At 37.5% G+C, this 20,981-nt stretch overlaps 3 protein-coding genes across 5 annotated transcripts; 1 reads left to right on the top strand and 2 right to left on the bottom strand.

Annotated features, from left to right (window-relative positions):
- Positions 1 to 2,434: 2,434 nt before the first annotated feature.
- On the bottom strand, positions 2,435 to 6,845 carry LOC140836346 (protein SMAX1-LIKE 6-like). The gene is made up of 3 exons (XM_073201805.1): positions 5,513 to 6,845; positions 4,383 to 4,620; positions 2,435 to 4,261 (listed from the first exon to the last, which is right to left on the bottom strand). Exons 1-3 carry the CDS (start codon positions 6,700 to 6,702, stop codon positions 2,504 to 2,506), a joined length of 3,186 nt encoding a protein of 1,061 aa, XP_073057906.1. The 5' UTR covers positions 6,703 to 6,845; the 3' UTR covers positions 2,435 to 2,503.
- A 2,446-nt stretch (positions 6,846 to 9,291) lies between these two features.
- Positions 9,292 to 10,525, top strand: LOC140836341 (probable pyridoxal 5'-phosphate synthase subunit PDX1). The gene is given in 2 exon segments (XM_073201793.1): positions 9,292 to 10,117; positions 10,119 to 10,525. Coding segments are annotated over 2 exon segments (933 nt in total). The 5' UTR covers positions 9,292 to 9,448; the 3' UTR covers positions 10,383 to 10,525.
- Positions 10,526 to 11,583: 1,058 nt separating this feature from the next.
- LOC140836326 (uncharacterized) lies at positions 11,584 to 17,504 on the bottom strand. 3 transcript variants are annotated; one of them, XM_073201782.1, is made up of 12 exons: positions 17,328 to 17,504; positions 15,399 to 16,679; positions 14,214 to 15,293; positions 13,981 to 14,110; positions 13,793 to 13,881; positions 13,462 to 13,694; positions 13,252 to 13,338; positions 13,064 to 13,163; positions 12,768 to 12,972; positions 12,560 to 12,687; positions 12,062 to 12,122; positions 11,584 to 11,966 (listed from the first exon to the last, which is right to left on the bottom strand). In XM_073201782.1, exons 1-10 carry the CDS (start codon positions 17,418 to 17,420, stop codon positions 12,584 to 12,586), a joined length of 3,402 nt encoding a protein of 1,133 aa, XP_073057883.1. In that variant the 5' UTR covers positions 17,421 to 17,504; the 3' UTR covers positions 11,584 to 11,966; positions 12,062 to 12,122; positions 12,560 to 12,583. The 3 variants fall into 3 exon arrangements, with proteins under 3 accessions (XP_073057883.1, XP_073057868.1, XP_073057874.1); XM_073201767.1 differs by having other exon boundaries at positions 14,214 to 16,679; XM_073201773.1 differs by lacking the exon at positions 12,062 to 12,122 and having other exon boundaries at positions 14,214 to 16,679.
- Between the last annotated feature and the right edge of the window lie 3,477 nt (positions 17,505 to 20,981).

Below are 20,981 nucleotides of genomic sequence, written 5' to 3'. Positions count from 1 at the left end.
GATTTTTTCACGAATGATCTAAATAAAATATATGTCTCACAAAATTGATTCGTAAGACTGCCTAACAAAAGTTTTTGTGAAAAATCAAATAAATCGAACTTCGAAAAATACATCAATTCTATATAAATTAAAATAAAATAATTTTGTCCTATGGTCTGATTATAGAATGTGAGACAAAGCTCGTATCATTCATGAAATTTTACATTTTGATTAAACTTAATTTATTTGCTTGTGCTTTTTCTTAGTTACGTATAAATAAAAAATAATTAACGATTATAGAATGTACATAATTGAAATATTATATAAATCCACAACTCTCTCCAACATTACTGCTTATAATTTAATTCATCGATTCTCTACACTTGGAACTTCAACTATCACTTCCAATCTACTGGAAACCTCACCGCTCATCTCCCTCAAATCCGAAGGCCTCTGCGCTGATTCTTGCGGAGGACCTACTCCATCCTCCGGTGGCTGCGATGACACATGCACGGCCGAGGATCGACAAATCGGGCACGTTGCATGCGTGTGCAACCACATATCAATGCACTCGACATGGAAGGCGTGATCACAAGATGGCAACCTCCTCCCAACTTGTCCATTCTCAAATGGGCTCAAGCAAATGACGCATTCCAAGCCATGATCACATTGCCCACCCTCTTGCTTTTCTTCTTGGAAAACAAATCGAGGTATCGTCGATATCACACAAGACTCGAGACCAGCCTTTCTTAGACTCATGGTGCCATTGTCATTCACGTTTACAAGGAAGCTGCCGCGCCGATGTACTCGAGCCCCTATAATGAGGATTGGAGGGGTTCGATTTGTTTCACCACCTTGAGGTAAGAACTTTCTGGCATACAAATGTAAAAAAAGAAAGAACAGAAACACTAAAAGCAACAATATGATCACAAAAATGATCATGCTAGCTTACTTGTGCCGTCGAATGAGATGCGCGTAATTTGTGCATATATGGATTCATTCGATGGCCAAATAATCAAGAAGATCATAGATGGGCCATAAAGAAACAAAGGAATGGTAAAGCTTGAATGCTATACTGTTGAGAACAAAAAATTAAAAAAAAAAGATTAATTAAAAGGTGGTAATCAATTTGCTGCCTGCGGTCCCGTGTATAGATGAAACAGCGCGATATTTCTTCATTCAAAACAGATTCCTGCGCTTGGCAGGCTGAAATTGAGATCCCGTGAAAGGGAGGTTTTGGGTTAGTTGTGCTTGTGTTTGTATTTGTTTGTTCATTGGGATCAAATAAAAGTCAAATACATGCGGCTTTGAACACATATCACCAAATTTGTAGAGTGCAGATATACAATATATCTCTAAAATAAATTGTGAAATTCTTTGAACAAAAGCATGTTTTACACTAAATCTATCTCCTTTTTTTAAATATCTAACTTCTTGGCAACTAGCAAGCTATAATAAATTGACAGAAAACTCTTGTACTAAAAATTTTGTGCAACCAATATCCAACCCGACTCATGAAAAAATATTGTTATTTATGTTAAAAGTATTATTTTTCATTTCCAGTTTGAATCAGATATACCCGTCTGACCTTTTCATGAGAGAGCTGCTAATTAATTAACTTGTTTTGTATAAAGTAATTATTTCTAAAAAATTGATTATATTAAAATTTGAAAAAAAAAAAATTCTATTAGATTTTCTAAAAAAAATAAAATAAGTGGTGTTCTAAAATAATAAAATTTTGGATAACAACGAGACAGTTTTGTATACCGATTAATTGACAATAATTGAGTTTGTCATAATTTAATACCACATAAAATTGGTATTTTCTCGTATTAGAGATTCATGTTTAATACTATAATATATATAAATAAAAAGCAAACTAACAGTCAATTTTCCTCTATTTTCTTTCAGCTGTATATAGCAGGGATGCAGGGGGCTAGGCAAAAAAATGACAACAAACCTATTATATTAATTTATTTTATTAATAAGTTGGAGGGTAATTCTTTAAATGCTACATTTTATATATTAAAATAACTTTTATAATAAATAGCAGTAAATAACTCTACCTGCCATTAAAGAGAAGTTGTGTGCAAATATTGCGATGATTTTCTCCAGTAGCTTGAATTGAATCAACTAGCAAATGAAGAATGAAAAGGGCAGCGTACAATGTTCAAAACTTTAATATGCTTCTTCCATAGATTGGAAATGAGGTTGTTATTATTTGATAATAAAAATACAGAGAAAATATCGTGCTTCATGATCTAACAATAATTGAACATACGCCACTGCGTCGATTCATGGTGTGTGAAACATTACTACCATCATTATCGACCTCAGTAAGAGAGCCAAAACCCAGTGAAAGAGGGTGAGTATGAGGCCTGAAAACTAATTAATCAGGAAAGCTGCAAGAAACTATCTGAGGTCTCTTGTATGTTTTAAACTCTGACACCATTGATATCACGAGATAACTCATCTTGAATATATACTATACATACATCGCAAAATAAGTATCCGAAAAACATCATCAGTTCACAATGACTCTTGCAGGGAGGCACACTCCAGGAGCCTGCTCTTCCGCAACAAGGCCATCACATGAAACTAATTTTAATACAAAATCTGAAGTGGCGTTGTACCTTTGTCGTGCTTTCTTTATGCTCGGAAAAAGAACTTGTTCAATCCAATCTTCCAATGCGTTTTCCCTCTCCATTAACCAAGCTGCTGCTAGTATTTGAACCATAACTTCTTGATCAATTTCCAGTAAAATCTTGGTTCCAACTGTTCTCTGTAATCCCACATCAATGTCCTTCAATATTTTCTTTGCAAGAGAATCAAAGTCAAACGGTTCGAAGACCACGTTTTCGTCAACACGAATAAGCAATTCTTCCAACCATACCTCTGAATTTTCCGAGTTACCACTCTCACCATGGCTTCTGCAAATATCAATGTCCTCATCCATATCCTCGACGGGTAAATTTAAATCAATAATGGATCTTGAAAATTGACGCGAGCGTTTTGATGTCACAGACTGGGTAGACTCGGGATTCGCCAATTTCCTTTTATACACACCATTGCTCGGAGTAACTGAAACAGTTGTTGGACTATTGATATCTCCGTGGACAGATCCAATCAAAATTTGCATTTGCAGATTTCTGGCCTGTAATATTTTTTCTTCAGAAAATTCAGATACTGCTTCCCTAAAAATAAGATCTTCACCAGCCTTTAAAACTCTTGAAGCAATGACAAAGATAACTTTGTTGATCTTGATGTCTCTACCATGGGAATCCGAAAATTTTCCAGTTTTGACAGCTTGAGATAAACTATTCTGCACCAAGAAATCTGCCTTTTCTATGTTTTCCAGAAGTATAACAGAAAAAGGACGCTTGCGCAACTCGTCAGCAAGGAAATCAACTATCATTTTCCTTTCAGATTTCATGTCATGATATATTGAATCATAATTATAAAAAATCGAGCCAGGGTAAGAGAGGCTAGTTGCGTCCTGAGAGCTCAGATCCAAAGAAAGAAAGTGTTCCGATCCGCCAAAAACTATCTCAGCAAGTGTAGCGGCTATTTTTCTCTTAGCCACTTTATCAGGTCCCAGAAAGCTGAGCCAATGATTTCCCTTTTTTGGACATTGATGTCTTGAATCTCCATCTCTACAACAGAATAAAGTTCGACCAATAGTTTGAATGGCTTCAAACTGCCAGCAAATTTTCTCGGACAGAATTTTCCACGGGTATTCAAGGCCTTTTGTATACGCTTGCATTTCTTGACCGGGGGTATTCTCACGGGTTATAGGCAATTTATAGAAACTCTGCCCTTGCAAGTTGGGTCTACTTCTTCCTTCTCTATTAGAAGCATAAAGTGTTCCAAGCCCCAAATCGGTGGTCAAAGAAATATCAGAGGTAGGCATTACCGTCTGTTGCTGAGAACAGGAAGGGTTTGGAAGAGCATCCATCTCCAAGCTTTGTGCTGGTACCTCAACTAATACATTTGCACCAGATTCTAGTGCATTGGGACTAGAAAACTTTGGCTTGGAGGAAGAGCGATTTAGTAATTCTGAAGGTGTGCCAGGACTTATGCTTCTACTCAATACTGAACCAACCTGAAAACTGTGTTTCCTAGTAGGAACATCATGAGATGGTGGAATGCTAAAAGTTCGTAACTCGGCTTCAGAAATAGTATCTTGAGATGTACAAGTGCGATGAAGCTGCTGGCAGATGCCACTCCATTTTCTATGAAGCACCATAACTCTAAAATCCAATAGAGTTTTTTCATCTTGGGCCTGCACTGCAATGACATAGACATGTTTAAAAAAACAAGTATCAACTCAGAAATATAGTTTGAATTCGTTTTTCACTTGTATGAACCGGACAAAAAAGGTCAAAATTTAATGGAAGACAAACCTCTAATGTATCCGATCTCTTGCTTGTCTCGCATTCAGCCATTGGCAACCAAGAAGATAGATTAGTCGAGTGATAATCTGCATCAATGGGTGTTCCCTTCAGAACGGAAACTTCTTGTTCATACTTTTCATTGCATAAGTTGCAAAGGCTTGAAGATTGAGTTGCATGGGAGCCTCGGGTTTCTTGTTCCGATGGCATGGGAAAGAATCCACCAAATGGAACAAACGACCCCATCAAGCTGTAGCATAAGTTTGAAAAATTAACATGATGAGTCAGAAGAAAAAATGTGTAGATGGACAATGAGAAAGTAGAAATAATGCAACACTGATGCGGTAGAAACATAATATGGAGCCCGAGTTAAATGAAAGTCATCTTCTGAAACTGGAAAAAAAATGGCAAAAACAAGTCATTTATTTACTAAGTAGAAAAAGTAAAGGTAAAAATGCCTGATCAAATCCAGAAGATGCACTAGTCAAATAATTCAAGTTTAAAATCACTAGTAAGATTTATGTTCTGAATGTGGCCAGGAAGATCACTAATTCCACTAAAATATTGCACTAGAAAATATCATTTCAACGCAAATTTGATGGCTTTCAGCCTATCTCAAACATATCCCAAAGAATTAGCGAGCAAATCCAAACCACTTACTGTCAGGAACAAATGCTAATCTTGTGTAAACACTAAACCGTTAAGACTCCTAACTGACCAATAAAAGTTTATGATACAGCTGATTAAATTTATCTTTACGCACACAGAGGATAAATTATTGCACTCGCCATCTATCAAACCTTAAAGTGAAATAAACATAATGAACATCGAACGATCATAAGAAAAAATCATTGTTAGTAAACAACAAAAATGTGGAAAGCCAATTTTTTTTCACAGAGCATCGACAATAATGCATCTACGTTTCTCTACTTGTCCATTTACAGCAGAAAGATTCATATCTTCTTGAATTTCTGTGCACAAAAGTGACCTTCCACAATCACAGTTTTAGCCTTCGGTCCCTTACTGACCATTTGCTGCCTTTCCCGGAGTGTTCATAGCAGTTGATGTTCATGAAACGCACTGATACCTAGAAGTGTAACGAGCTTCGAACATGTGCTTCAAATAAACAAGGCGAAACAAACCTGGATTTAAAAAAATTTCCTCCACTTGCGGAAGGTTTGGAAGAAGTAATGGGCAGCATTTGCAGATCCAACTCCATGTCAATACAAGGAAACCGCTCCAATAGTTTTTTATAATCATCATCACCTGCCAAGAAACCAATCACCCACAATTTCCCTTTTGAGCTGCTCAACAAACTTTTCAGCCGTGAAATCAAAATATTCACAGAATTAACAGATTCGGCATCCACAAAAGGCTTAAGATCCCCACAGTTCACAATCATCCCGGTTCCATGGCAATTCTTAGACATGTCATCCACCTCTTTGAACTTCAATTCCATCATTTCTTCGCTTAAATCTTTGTTGATAAACTTAGAAAACTCATGGTCGACAGAGATCAAGCTCAGCCCATCAATTTGTTTGGGCAAAAATCCTGTTTCACCCTTTTTCAAACCTTCCATGAAGTTACTTAACGCATCTTTAGCACAAACACCAATCATTAGTGGATTTCTCTTATCTCCCTTCGCAAGAATTTCCCCAACTCGTCTTGAATTCTCGTCACCGATTTCTGCAGCAGTCTGGCATGATAGAAAATTAGGGCCGCGATCTTTCGATTCTAAATCGCTCAACCCCCACTGAAATAGAGGCGGGCAGCGAGGAACCATCGAGAATCTCGACATGGTGAGCGGGTTTATAACGGCCAATTTTAACTCGTGGGTTCGAAAACCAGCATCGGAGAAAACCCTACTAACGATCGGATCATCCAAAATGGAGACAACAAAATGCCTCAATTCGACTTTCACAACAGAAATCGACGTCTGAGTCGAACAATTCGTACTCAATTGCTGCTGATACAGATGGAAGGTGTCGGGGTGCCTTCTCTGATTAGCTTGGGACCTCTTGATCGCAGCCATTAAAGAATTCGAAACCGGCGGATCCTCACCGAGGGATTTACAAGCCGAAACCTTGTCGAGGGCCACTCCAACACAGAGCTCGAGAGCCCGGAAATGAAGGCGTGGCGGGCACGCGCTGCTCCTGACCCGTGTACACGCTTCACGTAGACTCGAGGTTGGCAGAGCCAGCAGAGCAGAGATAGCATGTAACGACGTCGTCTGCGCGTGGCTCCGCCGCTTAGCCACCGCGACGGCATCATCTAAAGTAGCCGCAGCCTCCTCCGCTAAGCATTCGCGTGCTACACTCACCGGCGTAGGCATCGCCGGCAAACTTATCCGTACAAAATTATATATATATTCTCTGTAAAAATACCCTCCCTCGCTGTCGCAGGGTTTAGAAAAATCATACAAAAAAAAATTATATATATTTTATTCGGGAAAAAAAATAATCTTTTTTTGTTTGGATATATTCTTCTTCTTCTTCTCCTTCTCATATAAACAATAATTTTCAAAAAAAAAAAAAAAAAAGTGGCAGAGAAGACAAGACAGGATTGAAGCGGGTGGGGCCCGTTAACGAATGGTAATAGGAGAATATCATTTTATTATTTATTATATACAAAACCGACGTCGTATGAGCAAATGGGTCACGCCCAATACCGCTCATCTTCCTAATCAGGTGGATTGGAATTGGACATGTCTCTGCTTCTACACTACACTTTCAAATTGACTGTTTTTTTTTTTTTGGGTTTTAAAAAAGAACAAAACTTTCTCCATCACATCTTATTTTTTTTAATAAAAAAAAGATGTGATATATATTAGACTTTCCAGTTGGAGAATTTCCATTTTTTGTCTGAGAAAAATTAACATCACTTCAGTTAAATTAAAAGTAATATATATTAAAATATAAAACATAATTTATGATTTAAAAAATGAATAAGAAGGATAAATCAGCCCCTCGAAAGAAAAATCAGGAGGCGCCGCCCATGTCCAAAAAAAGGGTATGTACGACGCGTCTGAATTGTGTCCGATACTGTCTTTTTCATATCTTTTTAGATGTTTTTCATTTTCTTTTTTCACACAAACAATGTTTAAAAGTCAGTGAACCGGAATAAATAAAATGCCTTGACACCAACTTTTTTCGGTCCCTATTTTCTTATGGTTTATTTCCAATCATATGAATGTGTTAATTCTGATTTTGAATACGATATAAATAAATTATTAAAGAAAAATGAAAATAACTAAAAGAAATAAATATTTAGACATCTATCGTCTGTCTATCTATTGTTTACCGCGTTTTAGAACACAGATGAACAAGGAAACATATGTTTTATAAGATTCACTGTTATAAGTGAAGGTTGATATATAGGGGTTAGAGTGCCTTCACTTCACACACTGCATGAAAAGTTCTCCAAAGTGAGGAGATAAATTTCGGGGCAAGGGAATTAATAACAAGACTGATATTATAGAATTTTAAAAAAACCAAGGAAATGTGAGCTAATGAAAGTAACAGTTATTCCAAATGTTTCCAAGAAATTCTCCCCTAGATTCGATCGTATGGGTCCACTGCTATAAGTGATAAAATTTTAATATACAATCATAAAATGAAATTTCTTATGGGGAAACTATAATAATAATAATAATAATAGTATAAAAATTGCAGTGTAATAGAGGATAATAGCTCTGCGGTTTCTACGTGAACATCAATGAAATAGGGGATAAATAATACTATATTTTAAAAATATACGGATAATAAACTTTCAATGGCAATTTTTGTGATATTTGTTTCTGTATCATATTTTTTTAGAATAGTTTTTAATATGCATATCGAATCATATGAAACTTTGTCAACAAATATTTACTGATAAAAACGTGTGTGAAACAGTCTCACGGATCGTATTTTGTTAGATGGATATCTTATTTGGGTCATCAATGAAAAATTATTACTTTTTATTGTGAATATTAGTAGGATTGATATGTCTCACAGATAAAGATTCGTGAAACTAACTGACAAGAGATCTACTCATATTCATTTAATTGAATATACATTTGCATGAGTAGCGACTATGAATCAAAATATTATAATATGATTTTATATTATTGTTCATTTGATTTCTGATATAAGATATATAATTTGAAAATTATTTAAGAAATCCAAAAATTGTTTGATATAATTTTTTGTATCTGTAAAGCTGTGTTTGGTTCATGAGATTGGGTGTGTATGATTATTCAACCTACTTAGTCAAGCGTTTGGTACGATTTTTATTTAACAAACTCAATCATTCTTATAAATGATTAGGTTATATTAGATAGGTTAAAATAATACATCCTCATCTCCTAGGATTATTTATCCTACTCTTAATACATTCTATTTTTTCAATTTTACCCTTCTCCTAAATCCAAACTCACCATCACTTCCTTCCACCGACGTCCGCCACCCAACCCCAGCCGTCGGCCGACCGCCGTCGTCCACCGCGGCCGACTGCCGCGCCACTTCCGGTCGACCGACGTCGCTTCCTTCGGTCGTCCGTCGCCGCCACTTCCGGCCGACCGCCAGTCCCTTCAACAACCGGCCGGCCACAGCCACCGGCCGACTGGCGCCCCCCGCCAACGTATAAATGGAAGGGCAATTTTGTCAATTCATTAAAAAATTATTAATTATCACATTTTTATCTATCATACCAAACATTATATTATTTTATTATTATATATTATATTTCTACTTCAATCATTATTCTTATAATTTCTCTCTCAATCATTTCATTATCCTATGATCCTATCTTTCGAACCAAACGCATTGTAAGAATATATATATATATTTAATATAAAAATAAAGACATTCATAATAAATATATATTATTTTTTAAATTTAAAAAAAAAAACGTAGCAAAATTTATGAGCCCAACGCCACTCAAGTCCCAATCGTTGGACCGCCTTACTTTTCCATTTCTTCGTTTTCTATATCTTCACTTCCCAATTCGCTTCACCCCCTTCACATCTGTCTGCTCTAGCCCTGCCCTTTATCTCGAGCGCAGCCACTGCGATTTTATCATCACTTGATCGAACGAAAATGTCCGGAAGTGGAGTCGTCACCGTTTATGGGAACGGCGCAATTACGGAGACTTCTAAACAGTCTCCCTTCTCCGTCAAGGTGGGCCTTGCCCAGATGCTCCGCGGCGGCGTCATCATGGACGTGGTTAATGCCGAGCAAGCCCGTATCGCTGAGGAAGCAGGTGCGTGCGCTGTCATGGCTTTAGAACGCGTGCCGGCGGATATCAGGGCTCAAGGTGGGGTGGCGCGTATGTCGGATCCCCAGCTAATTAAGGAGATTAAACAGGCGGTCACCATCCCCGTCATGGCTAAGGCTCGAATTGGCCATTTCGTGGAGGCCCAGATCCTTGAAGCTATTGGAATCGACTATGTCGATGAATCCGAAGTGCTGACCCTCGCGGACGATGAGAACCACATCAACAAGCACAACTTCCGCATTCCCTTCGTGTGCGGCTGCCGCAACCTTGGGGAGGCGCTGCGTCGTATCCGCGAGGGTGCTGCTATGATTCGCACCAAGGGGGAGGCTGGCACGGGAAACATCATTGAGGCTGTGCGCCACGTGCGCTCCGTGATGGGCGAGATCCGCGTCCTCCGTAACATGGACGATGACGAGGTCTTCACCTTCGCGAAGAAGATCCAGGCACCGTACGACCTGGTGATGCAGACCAAGCAGCTGGGCAGGCTTCCATGTGGTCCACTTCGCCGCTGGTGGTGTGGCTACTCCCGCAGACGCAGCGTTGATGATGCAACTGGGATGCGACGGCGTATTCGTCGGCTCTGGCGTATTCAAGAGCGGTGACCCAGCACTTCGTGCGCGTGCAATTGTTCAAGCAGTCACCCACTACAGCGACCCGCAGGTGCTGGCCGATGTGAGTTGCGGCCTTGGGGAAGCTATGGTGGGGATTAACCTCAATGATGATAAGGTCGAAAGGTACGCAAATAGGTCCGAGTGAGTGGAATGTGGAAGCAGATATGAATCAACTTCTATTTATTTTTGTGATGTTTTTCTTTGCTCTATTCTTAAAGCTCTCATAATTGTCATAAATTATTAGATACATATTATCATCAGCAATGAAATTCTCTGAGAATGTTGTGTTATACACTGAAAATGCAATAATTATGATACATGATTGAGTGAGGACACTGTCTTCTGCTGGACAACATAGAGCAACTCTAAAGAATCAACAAACATTTGAAAAGTTACATTGAAACTATGTAAATCTTCTGGATATTCTCACATTCGTGTGGATGATTTGTGATTTTGGCCTGTAACGTGTGCTTAGGAATTTAGTTTTCGACTTGGAACCTATGCAGAAAGAATATAAAAATGTCTTTTGAAATGAACAGGCAGTGGGACTGTTAATTTTTGTCATAGTTGTTTTAAAACTTGTGAGAAGATTAGCTATACCTTGAGATTTGGTCCATGTAATATACGAAGTTGGATATCCAATTGGTTTAGTGGGTCTCTGGGAAGTTGGGGGCTCTTTTTCCCCGTTGCAAGTAGATGTCAAAATCTTTAATGGAGAACAAGATAAATTACTCGTGGTTGATAGAGCATTGGCTTTTAGTTGTTTTTTGGATGGTGCTGATGAAAATCGATATCCGTCCTCGCCTCGGGTCACCCCTGCCATCTAATTATACTAGTAGGGGGTGTCGGCGAACACTTATCATTTTCCAACGAAATGGTTCTCGGAAGTTGATACCGATCACCACCATGAGTTTATAGAACGATGACAATTTGTTTATGCAATAATAGACGTCCCCTGCTTGTTCAATCTAGGCACAAATTCAACCTGGCCAGGTCAAACAAATGAATAACGTGATTTGTATAAGATAAGTGGAAGCAAATATTTAGTCCTCTTGTCCAAATGCATTTTTTTAATACGATTAACATTATTATAACAAACCATCTGAAGATAACTTCGGATCATAAAAAGTGCGATCACTTTGAGTATTGGCAGAAGTAATGAAAAAAAAGCTAGAAAACTCATTAATGATTAGTGAGAAATATAAATGCGCAGCCGCGCGATTAGATTTCAAACATTTGTTCAGATATTTGAAACTCTTCAAACTATATACTTGTATGATCCCAGAAAAAACATACATAGAAAAATACTAAGATCAAAGAAAACTAAAACAAGGTAACAATTTCGGATATATCTTCAACAAATTACCGCCCGAGAGAGCGAAATGAGCAGGATTTACAGCCATTCTATATGTGATAAATGCTAGCATTCAACTACTTCTCAGCCACATCCAGTTCATAACTACTGACTAGAGGCAAGAAAGGAACAAAAAAATAGAGATTATTAGTGCTGTGGGCGTTCATCAATTTGTCAGAATAAGCTTAGCGTTTATTCCTCCAATCAACTTCTACAAGTAAGCTCAATAGGCTGATGTTTTCCTTCGTTTATAGCAGCATTTGGAGAGGAACACTGTTGTCTTCACTGTGGTTCTCATAATTGACTCCTACAGGGCACTCCGGTGCTGATGTTGGCTTGGAAAGGTATCCAGTTTACATGAGCTTCTTGATTCGCCTGTGCACGCAACTCACATCAAAACTTCCGTTACAAAATGAATATTCAAAGATGACGAATCAAGAAAATGGTTCAAAATTTTTATCATTGAGTACCAGGATAGCCACCGGAGCCAACCCATGATTGCTCATGTTATCGCTGCTACCACTTGCGATGCTGAGTATAAGAAGCAGGATAAATCAGGACTAAAGCTAAATCTTGACAATTGAGCTGCAGTGGAGACTTGTTAACGAAGACAAAAGTGTTTCGTGTGTTTGATGGTCTTCTCCGGGAGATTAAGATCAAAGATTCCTCAGTAATTTAATCCTACCAATAACCTCAGTTACCTATAATATAATCTCTTAGAACAAAAGAAAATAAGAAATAAATAATCGTTTTAAACGCAGTACCCAACTCATTTTCGACATTTACTCGTAGAAGGAGCACGAGCCCATGGTACTTTTAAAGACTAATAATAACTCAAACGATGACATGAACCGCAAATAAATAATTAGAAATAAGAGTGATGAGAAATTGCAAAAAAATTTATAATGGAGCACGAGTGTCAAAACGAGCCAAGATTTGTACACCACAAATAAAGTGAATTGCATTACCATGTACATCCTTGATCTACGCTTTCACTCTTCTCGACTCTCAGTTTGTAAAACTTCAGAAACAGAACTATCTGCATCCAACTCGATGACGTTTTTGCCTGCTTCGTCACTCGTTTTCTCCCAAGTTTCTGCAGAAAGATGTATGTCAGATTCTCTGATAGTAGATACACACACTTAAACTAAGTACTACGGGACATTTTGTGAGTACCCGTTAATTGGATTAACTTGGAAGAATCACTTCTTAAGACTTTCTGGCAAATAACTGTGCCCTGAAAATCTAAGAAGATATTGTCAAGAAAGTTTAGTCGCTCAGATTCATTCATCACGGAGAATCCAAATGAAGTGGTCCAAGTGTTGAGAACATCAGGAACGGCTGGCAAAACGAGCCTCTCCACTCCCAACTCTATGAGTTTCTGTAGAAAGAATCGGTCAACATTATTAGCAAAGAAAGGGGAAAAAGGACAACAAAAGAGAAGGGCCTAAATAGTAAAAGAAATACCGCACCTTCTCAAGTACATTCATCAAAAGGCGACACATTCCAAGTCGACGATACTTAAACCGTGTCGCAACCAGTGGGACTTCCGCCACTTTTTTGCCATGGATCCTGGAGTCCAACAAAACAACAAATTCAGAGATACTTTAACATTACAAATAAGAAGAATATAATTCCAGAATATGCTACCATACAATACCTCACATTAGCTGCAGAAATCAATTCATCTTTGTTCTCCACTATTACAGTATAAAAACCTTGAAAGTTTAAACGCTTTAGCTTTGACCTGCAATTTCAGATATATAATGATTTTTATGCAATTTAGTGCAAGGCACCGGAATAAGTATATATTCCACGTGATTTCTCTAAATCGATCTATTGGAGCATATATATCTGCACGAACTCTCACCTACTACTAAAGATCAGGTCTTCCACCAGATCCCCTCTACAGCCAGGCTCTCTGACTGGTTTAAAACATTCATGCATCACACTGAGAGCAACATTGAGTTTGCTGTAATCCTCGTTATCAGATGCATTATGACCATACGAATTTGTTCTATTGTATTTTATTAAGGTCCAAGTCAAATTTTCGAAACCCAAAGAAACAGGCTTTCCCAAGATCTCATTCAAACCACAAAATATCTGCAGAAACATCGAATGAAATTAAAAATATTCCATTAGTATTTAATAAAACGAGTCATTTTCAGCAATTTATGAATCAAATACAGCAAATTAGGCACCTTTTCACATGAATCTTGGCAGAACCAATGTCCGTCAGGGTAAGTATCAAGCTTTATAGTCCCTTTATCTCCGAGGCACCCAGTATGATCTGCACGAAAATGATAAGAGTATGATATAAGCTCCCCTGAATTGGCATCTTTATTGTACAAGTACAGGAATATTACAACCAACCATAAAGCTAACTTACATTGGTGCTCACACTGACTACATATGAGAAAAGAGGAATCTGCAAATTGTTCATCATTTTTGGCGAAACTTCCCCGACCACAAGTTCCGCAACAGCATGATGGGCAGAACCAATCACCATCTGGAACTTCCTGAGAATAATAAAACTGAATTTAGATCTCTCAATCACTTTTTATCAGAAGTAAAGCGATTAAGGTTTGAAGTTGAACATAAGATGATTCTATAGGAGAATACCTTTAAACCAAGGCAGTGAGCATGGAAAGACGATGGGCACAGATCACATAAAAGTAGCTCTCCTCCATAGTGACAGACAGAACATATGCAGTCATTTTTTCTAGTGTGCCGCTTTGCCTTCTTTTTACTGTTGGATTCTGGCCTTGAACTTTGGTTACTAGTACATTGTTTCAGTTGCAACCAACATTCCTGCAAAGACATTCCATTCTCCAAGAAAATATTAGCAGAAGGTCGGTGATTCGTGCTTCCAGCATGTGCCTCAAATTTACTAATAGCAAAGATCTTATGACAACAACTACATTTGATCCCTTGACGAGTTATTCTGCCTTCAGCCATTGAACGTCCATTTTTCCGCCCACGATATTGAACTTTTGCTCTCGGCAAAACCATATTATTGTCGATCAACCGCGACAAAGGGGTTTGAGGGGTTCGTTGAGAGGAAGATTCAGCTAATCTCTCAACTCTTTTAGTTGACCAACATATTGAGGTTGAATCTACTTCCTTATCTCCTCTTTCTTCCATTAATGAATGGGTTTTCCTTCCTCTCTTGAACAGTCTTAAACCTTCAACACAACGTGGTTTATCATGCTTCCTCTTCTTCTGCTGGATGCTGGTTTTATGAGCTTCACCATCAAATGATTGAACATGTCCTTTCACAGCAGGCTCATTCGGAAGCTTTTCAAATGTGCCATTCAACAATGGGACATTTCCCTGAGGCTCAATGGCAATCAATGGAAGACCAAGTGCACCATTTTCAATACACCATTTGCAGGCTGACCGCAGAGAATAAAATATTTTTCCGCCAGGTGAGGTGTACCGTATTTCTCTGTAGTTTCCTTTTGGATGATAAGAAAAAGACCACCCAAGAGCACAGAAGTGTTTTTTCACTTGAAGGGCTTTTAATTTTACGTTCTTATTTGAACCGTCGTAGAAATTTTTATCCTTCAAGCGTATAAAATAATAATCACTTACTGCTTCAGGGCAATATTCAGCTTCAGTGACTATTGTATCAGGAGTGCAAAATTCAGACAACTCGCTCGAAGATTGGGACTTTTCACCCAGCGGAAATAAAAGAGCCTCCTGTTGAGAACTATCCACAGATTTGTTACTGTACTTAGAGGTTGGTGAAAGCACTACAGATTCAGGTGTTGACTCATGAAAATCGTGTTTAAAATTTAGACAAACCTGACAAAGTGAGTAGAACAATTCCCTGTCAGGGGAATAATAACGTACACTTTGCCTCCAGTTATCATCGGCAAACACAATCTTCCATCCCAAATGCAATAGATGTTTCCTAGCATTTGATAGATCAGGACTTTGAGGCATTTGGTTCAGCCTATACATCTCAGTGCACTTATCAATGGCATTGGGACAAAACTCAGCTCCAGGGACCAAGCCAGGTATGACTGACTGCCACTCAAGCCTCGTTTTCTGCGTTGAAATACTGAGCTCTAAAGAACGTGAACTTGGATTAGTACCTGGAGCTCCTCTGTTTGTGTCATCTAAATTTTGAGATAAAATTTGCAGAGTAGGAGTAGGAGCAGAAACAGACATAGATTGTTCATTAACGAGCTTGGTAGAGATATGTTCTAAGTCAATCTGAACTGCAAGCTCTTGGTCCTGACTGAGGAATGTATCTTTTAGACAACAAGCTGGTGGCATTCCTTTACCACCCAGCTGGCATGTACTTTCAGTGGACGTATATTCAAGAGAATTATGGACAAGTTGGTTAGATTTCAGAACGGCATCAAGAGCTGCTTCAGAAAAATTCGGCAAAGAATTTCCTGGTTCTGCTTCGTGCCAGCAAGAGTTTACATCTTTCAAAAGATGGTTGATGACTATCACAAAATTATCACGTAAAACCTCTTGCACCAATTTTTCCCAAACAGACTGTGAACAAGAAGTCCATTCTTTGAGCTTTTCAAAGCCACTCCTCCCCCTGACTTCATACCAAATTTGCTTGACAGAAACAGGCAGAAGCCCATCCTGCTCGAATTCCTTCATCAGTTCAAGAAACAGCCAGTTACCCCGAGGTTTCCATTCTTCAGTAACCTCATCCCAGTCTAGACTGATGCGCAACTTATCAATGCTTCCTACCATTTCATCACCCATATCAGGGAAATAAATCCTCCGCTGCATGTTTACATCTACGTGGTCAAATATCACACCTTCCCACCACGCATCCTGGTAAAAAAAGTCAACACACTGTCCATAGTGTAGAAACCTTGGCCCTGGAACACATGAAGGTGGCAAAGGCCTTATCACCCCTCGATAATAATCCGATTTTACAATTTCACCAGTGACAACCCCGGAAACTACAGGAGATACCTCCACATGTTCTATCAAACTATCTGAACCGTCATCACAGAGAATGTGTTCAAACCGAACCGTACGAGCAGAGTTGTGGCAACAAATCACTGTCGCATGGTGCCATGAGCCCAGACACCCCTCCTCCAGACTCCTCACCTGCACATAATTCGCCACGCTGAACAAAAATTACCCAAACCCAAAAGGAGAAGGTAAATAGAAAATCAAAGCAGTAGATGCTGAAGAAAAAATGGTATGACGGAACATTAGTGGCATATTTATTCAGACAATCCCGACGAAAATTTGTAATTTGCTACCGGAAAAAAGAGAACAGTTGATGGAAATCCATGCAATGATTCATTTCTAGAATAAGCTTTGCGTGATGAAATGGACCCAATCAAGAAAATAATCTAATACATTCGATCCCCTTCGATTCCTTAAATGCATCACATCTCAATTCCCCCTTGCATGAAAACCAAAACAAAACCCACATGCAACCAAAAATTTCACCGAACATTTTCGTGGTATAACGTGAATTACAAAAAGAGTGGGCGACCTGGGACACAATATAATACAGGTGAAAGCAAGAAACGATATCGCATGATTAGATTATCGCATCACTAGGGCTCTGGAGAAATCCACAATGAACCAGAAAATTTCGAAAAATACCATTTTTTTCACTCAAAAGAACCCAGATTATCAAACTCTATTGCATACCCACATAAAAAACCAGACCACTCTGCCATGACTCGATAATAACAAAGAGAAAAAAAAAAAGAGAAAAGAAAAAAGATAATAGTACACTACCTCAACTTTTTCATGCACAAGAAGTTTCCCGCGATTGTTTACCACTCTTGTTCGTGTTCTTCCGCACTCCGATTGTTGAAAATCCGCCGCCATTGCAAAAATAAATTCCCTTTGTGGCTCCTCGTGTGAGTTAGCACTAAATGAGTACGAGTTTGATCGGAGTAAATTGCAGAGTGCCACCCCGGTAAATCAGAGTCTTGATTTTTACTACCCCTTAGTTCCATATTTTAGGGTGGGCGTTAAATTTGATTGTATAAGGTAACTAAGACATAGTAGTTTAAAATAAATAAATGGTCGGCTTTTATATTTATATATTTATTATTCAAGTAAAACACATTCAAATATTAGTTTATGGTCAAAATAGCCCGATTTAATAATTTCACATCTCCAAAATTATCTTTCGACCAAAAAAAATTGGAAAGGAAAATTATATTTATCTAAGAATTGAATAACTTGCATTCCAAGAAAAAAATGCAGGTTGTCAGGTTGGTTCGACCTGCAAAAAAAACTCGAAACCTGATAGTCCGAAGGAAGTATTATTGGGTATGAGTTTGGAGATTTCTTTAAATTCTCGCAACAAATCAGGGTAATTATGAAGATGATACATTCATCTTCAATGTCGTCTTGATAATAATGAAAATTAATAATAATAATAATAATAATAATAATGGAAGTATTATTGGGTATGAGTTTGGAGATTTCTTTAAATTCTCGCAACAAATCAGGGTAATTATGAAGATGATACATTCATCTTCAATGTCGTCTTGATAATAATGGATATGCCAGCATATCCATTGTGGACATCTACGTGAGTATCGCGGAGGTAACACTCATCACGATGTACTATTTTGATATGCTTATCACAACGAAAAGTTAGACACCATCTTAGCGGTGCTCACATAAGTGTTTACGATAGATGTATAACATATCAAGACTATATATACGATCAAAATTAAATATTAAACTTTGAGTACTTAATTCGAACCACACCATGAAGCAGAACCATCCTGGCTACAGTAGTTACTTGAGATGAGTTTGCCTTGCTCGAGTAAGACTCCGAATGAGGTTTAAATTTTTTTTTTCTACTTCAAATTATATATATTCTGCATTATATGGCGTAAAAAATAAAAAAACAAAATTTCGATTCCAAAAGTTGTACGATTCTTTTTTCTTTTTTTTTTTTGTTCAATTTGGAAGAATTACCTTTCGGCTTGTATGGTTTTCATGCATGAAACATGAACCTAGCTAGATCAGTTTTGTGCTTTTTACGTGCATGTATATCACGAAGAACAAAAAAAAAAGAGATATATGCTTGACTGCACATACGCATAAAAATCTCAAGATAATGAGCCAAATTTCAGATTACATTACAAAGACAAATAAATACAACATATTTTTCTCGACATACATTAAAATTAAAATGAAGCACGAGAAAATGCACGAACAACATCCCATCAATTGTTGCAAGAACAAGAAAATGAATAAATAAAATCTCAAAAGCCATTGGCCAAAATTTAGTTCAGTTTTCACCATCAGCTGCATCAACAGCACTTAGAGCATCAAAGTTGATGTACTGATCAACATCTTCGTATTCTTGGATGGTTTTCTCAACTTCGACCTTGGCTGGTTTAATCTTCGTGCCAGGTTGTTCAATGGCGGAGTCTGGTGCCATTTTGAGAACACGCGAAGATCTGGGATTTTTCAACATATTTTCGAGACAAATTTGGTACAAATGAATATTGGGATACGGTGCGACCTGGAGTGGCTCGAAACTGAAACAAGGCATCTCTTTTGCCTTGGAATCTGGGGCAAGCAGCTTATTTTTTGAGCATTTTTCTCGAGTTCTTTAAGCCTTTTTATCTTAGCCGGCCCTCTTCTCTTCGATTGTCACTGCACAAGTTAAATATATATAGTAAAATAAAGCTATATATTATTATATCATGCTTGCATCTATTGTAGCTAGATTGTGTTTCAAGTGGCGATTTAAAGTAGGAAAACTATAATTTTGGTTATATATTCTTGTTTCTTTGTGATTTTAATTGTTCATGTGGTTTAATTTCAGTCTAATTAGTCTATTATATATCTTTCAATTTGTCAATTTTAGTCCTTTTATCCGAAGTGTTGACGTGACACAACACACGTCAGCGTTATGTAGACATCGCGTAGATGTCACATTGATGTCTTGTAGGAAAATGACTAAATTGCAAAATAACAAAGAAAATGGATTCAAGACTTAAATTTGACAACACAAGACTAATATTATTGTTTTCCCTCTAGAGAAGTAAGTTTTTAATTACTTTCTAGGCACTTGGATTCATTCGAACATTTCTCCAATTTTGGTCGGAGGGAATCATTTTCAAGCTGCAATAGTGTCTTGTTCTCTTTATAGATTTCCAGTTAATGTTGGGTGAGAATGGATACTAGTACCTGCAAATACATCGTAGGTATATAATGTTGGTATAAAGGGAAAATAGATTTTTTCCTAAATTGTTCAATTTTATGTTTTGATACACTAACTTCAATTGTTAGTTATTTTGGTTCATTCGTCGATAAATACTGAATTCTTGGATGTCACGTCAGTAATTGGACCAAAATTGAAAGTTAGTGTATCAAAACCAAAATTTGACAAGTTAATGGGCTAAAACTCAAAATTGAACAAGTTAATCGACAAAAAAAAAAAAAAAAACTTTTTCCGTAATATGCTAATAGTAAGGTTATTTTCACTCATATATTAAAAAAATTATATGGAACTTTTCTAAATATAAGTTCCATTTAATTCTTTAAATCATACCTAATCATTTGGAGGGGGAAAAAACAATGGAACAATATTTACCTCTAAATCCTTGACAATCTTTTCCAAATCATGAGTATAGATTCCCCTCTTTATTCTACATCTTTGAGCAGCAAGCCGGTTTGATATAGTCCTGAAATATATATTATAAATAGAGTAATTAAACAACGAGTTTAAATGTCCATTAATCAGATATAAAGACTTCGCTTAATGTCAAGCAACAAGAGTCGATATAATAAAAATTATAGTATAAATGAGAGCTGATACAACTCCACCCATATGCCCCGGCAATGCAAGATCGATTCTCGTGTTGAGCATATGCTTCACTGAAATATTGTGGGCTATTCTCTGAGGTCGATGTTTATTGTCATCTCTCTCGGATCCCTACGTACTGGTGCACATCTCTCTATTTACCATCTCGACAGAGTCAAAGATCTTCTTACTCATATAGGAGGTTTCCCATAATGGGTAAACCTTTTTAAAATTTTAAAGAATTAAATTAAAATTCAAATTTCGAAGGCAAAAGTTTTAAAAAAATAAACTAAATATAATTCACCTTCTAATCTTCTTCAAATCCATGTTAGGATCATCGAAAAGGCGACCGTGTTTCATTTCATACTCCATAGCTCCTTCAAGGTTGAGAGGGCATTGCTTCTGAGGAATTTGTGGTGATTTAATTTCTTCATTTTTAATATTATTTCCAATAGACAATGAAATAAAGATAATAAGCAATCTTTCACAAAGACACATTAAAAAGGAATCGCTAATCCACCTTCTAATCTTCTTTCAAATCTATGTAAATGGTGTGAGGATGCGATTCCAATCCACCATCTATTTATATACACAACACAAAATGCAACTTG

The sequence above is a fragment of the Primulina eburnea genome, chromosome 1 (genome assembly GCF_022965805.1).
Source record: "Primulina eburnea isolate SZY01 chromosome 1, ASM2296580v1, whole genome shotgun sequence".
Lineage (NCBI taxonomy): Eukaryota > Viridiplantae > Streptophyta > Magnoliopsida > Lamiales > Gesneriaceae > Primulina > Primulina eburnea.
The sequence above is the reverse complement of the archived record's forward strand: the minus strand, read 5'-3'. Positions and strand labels throughout refer to the sequence as shown.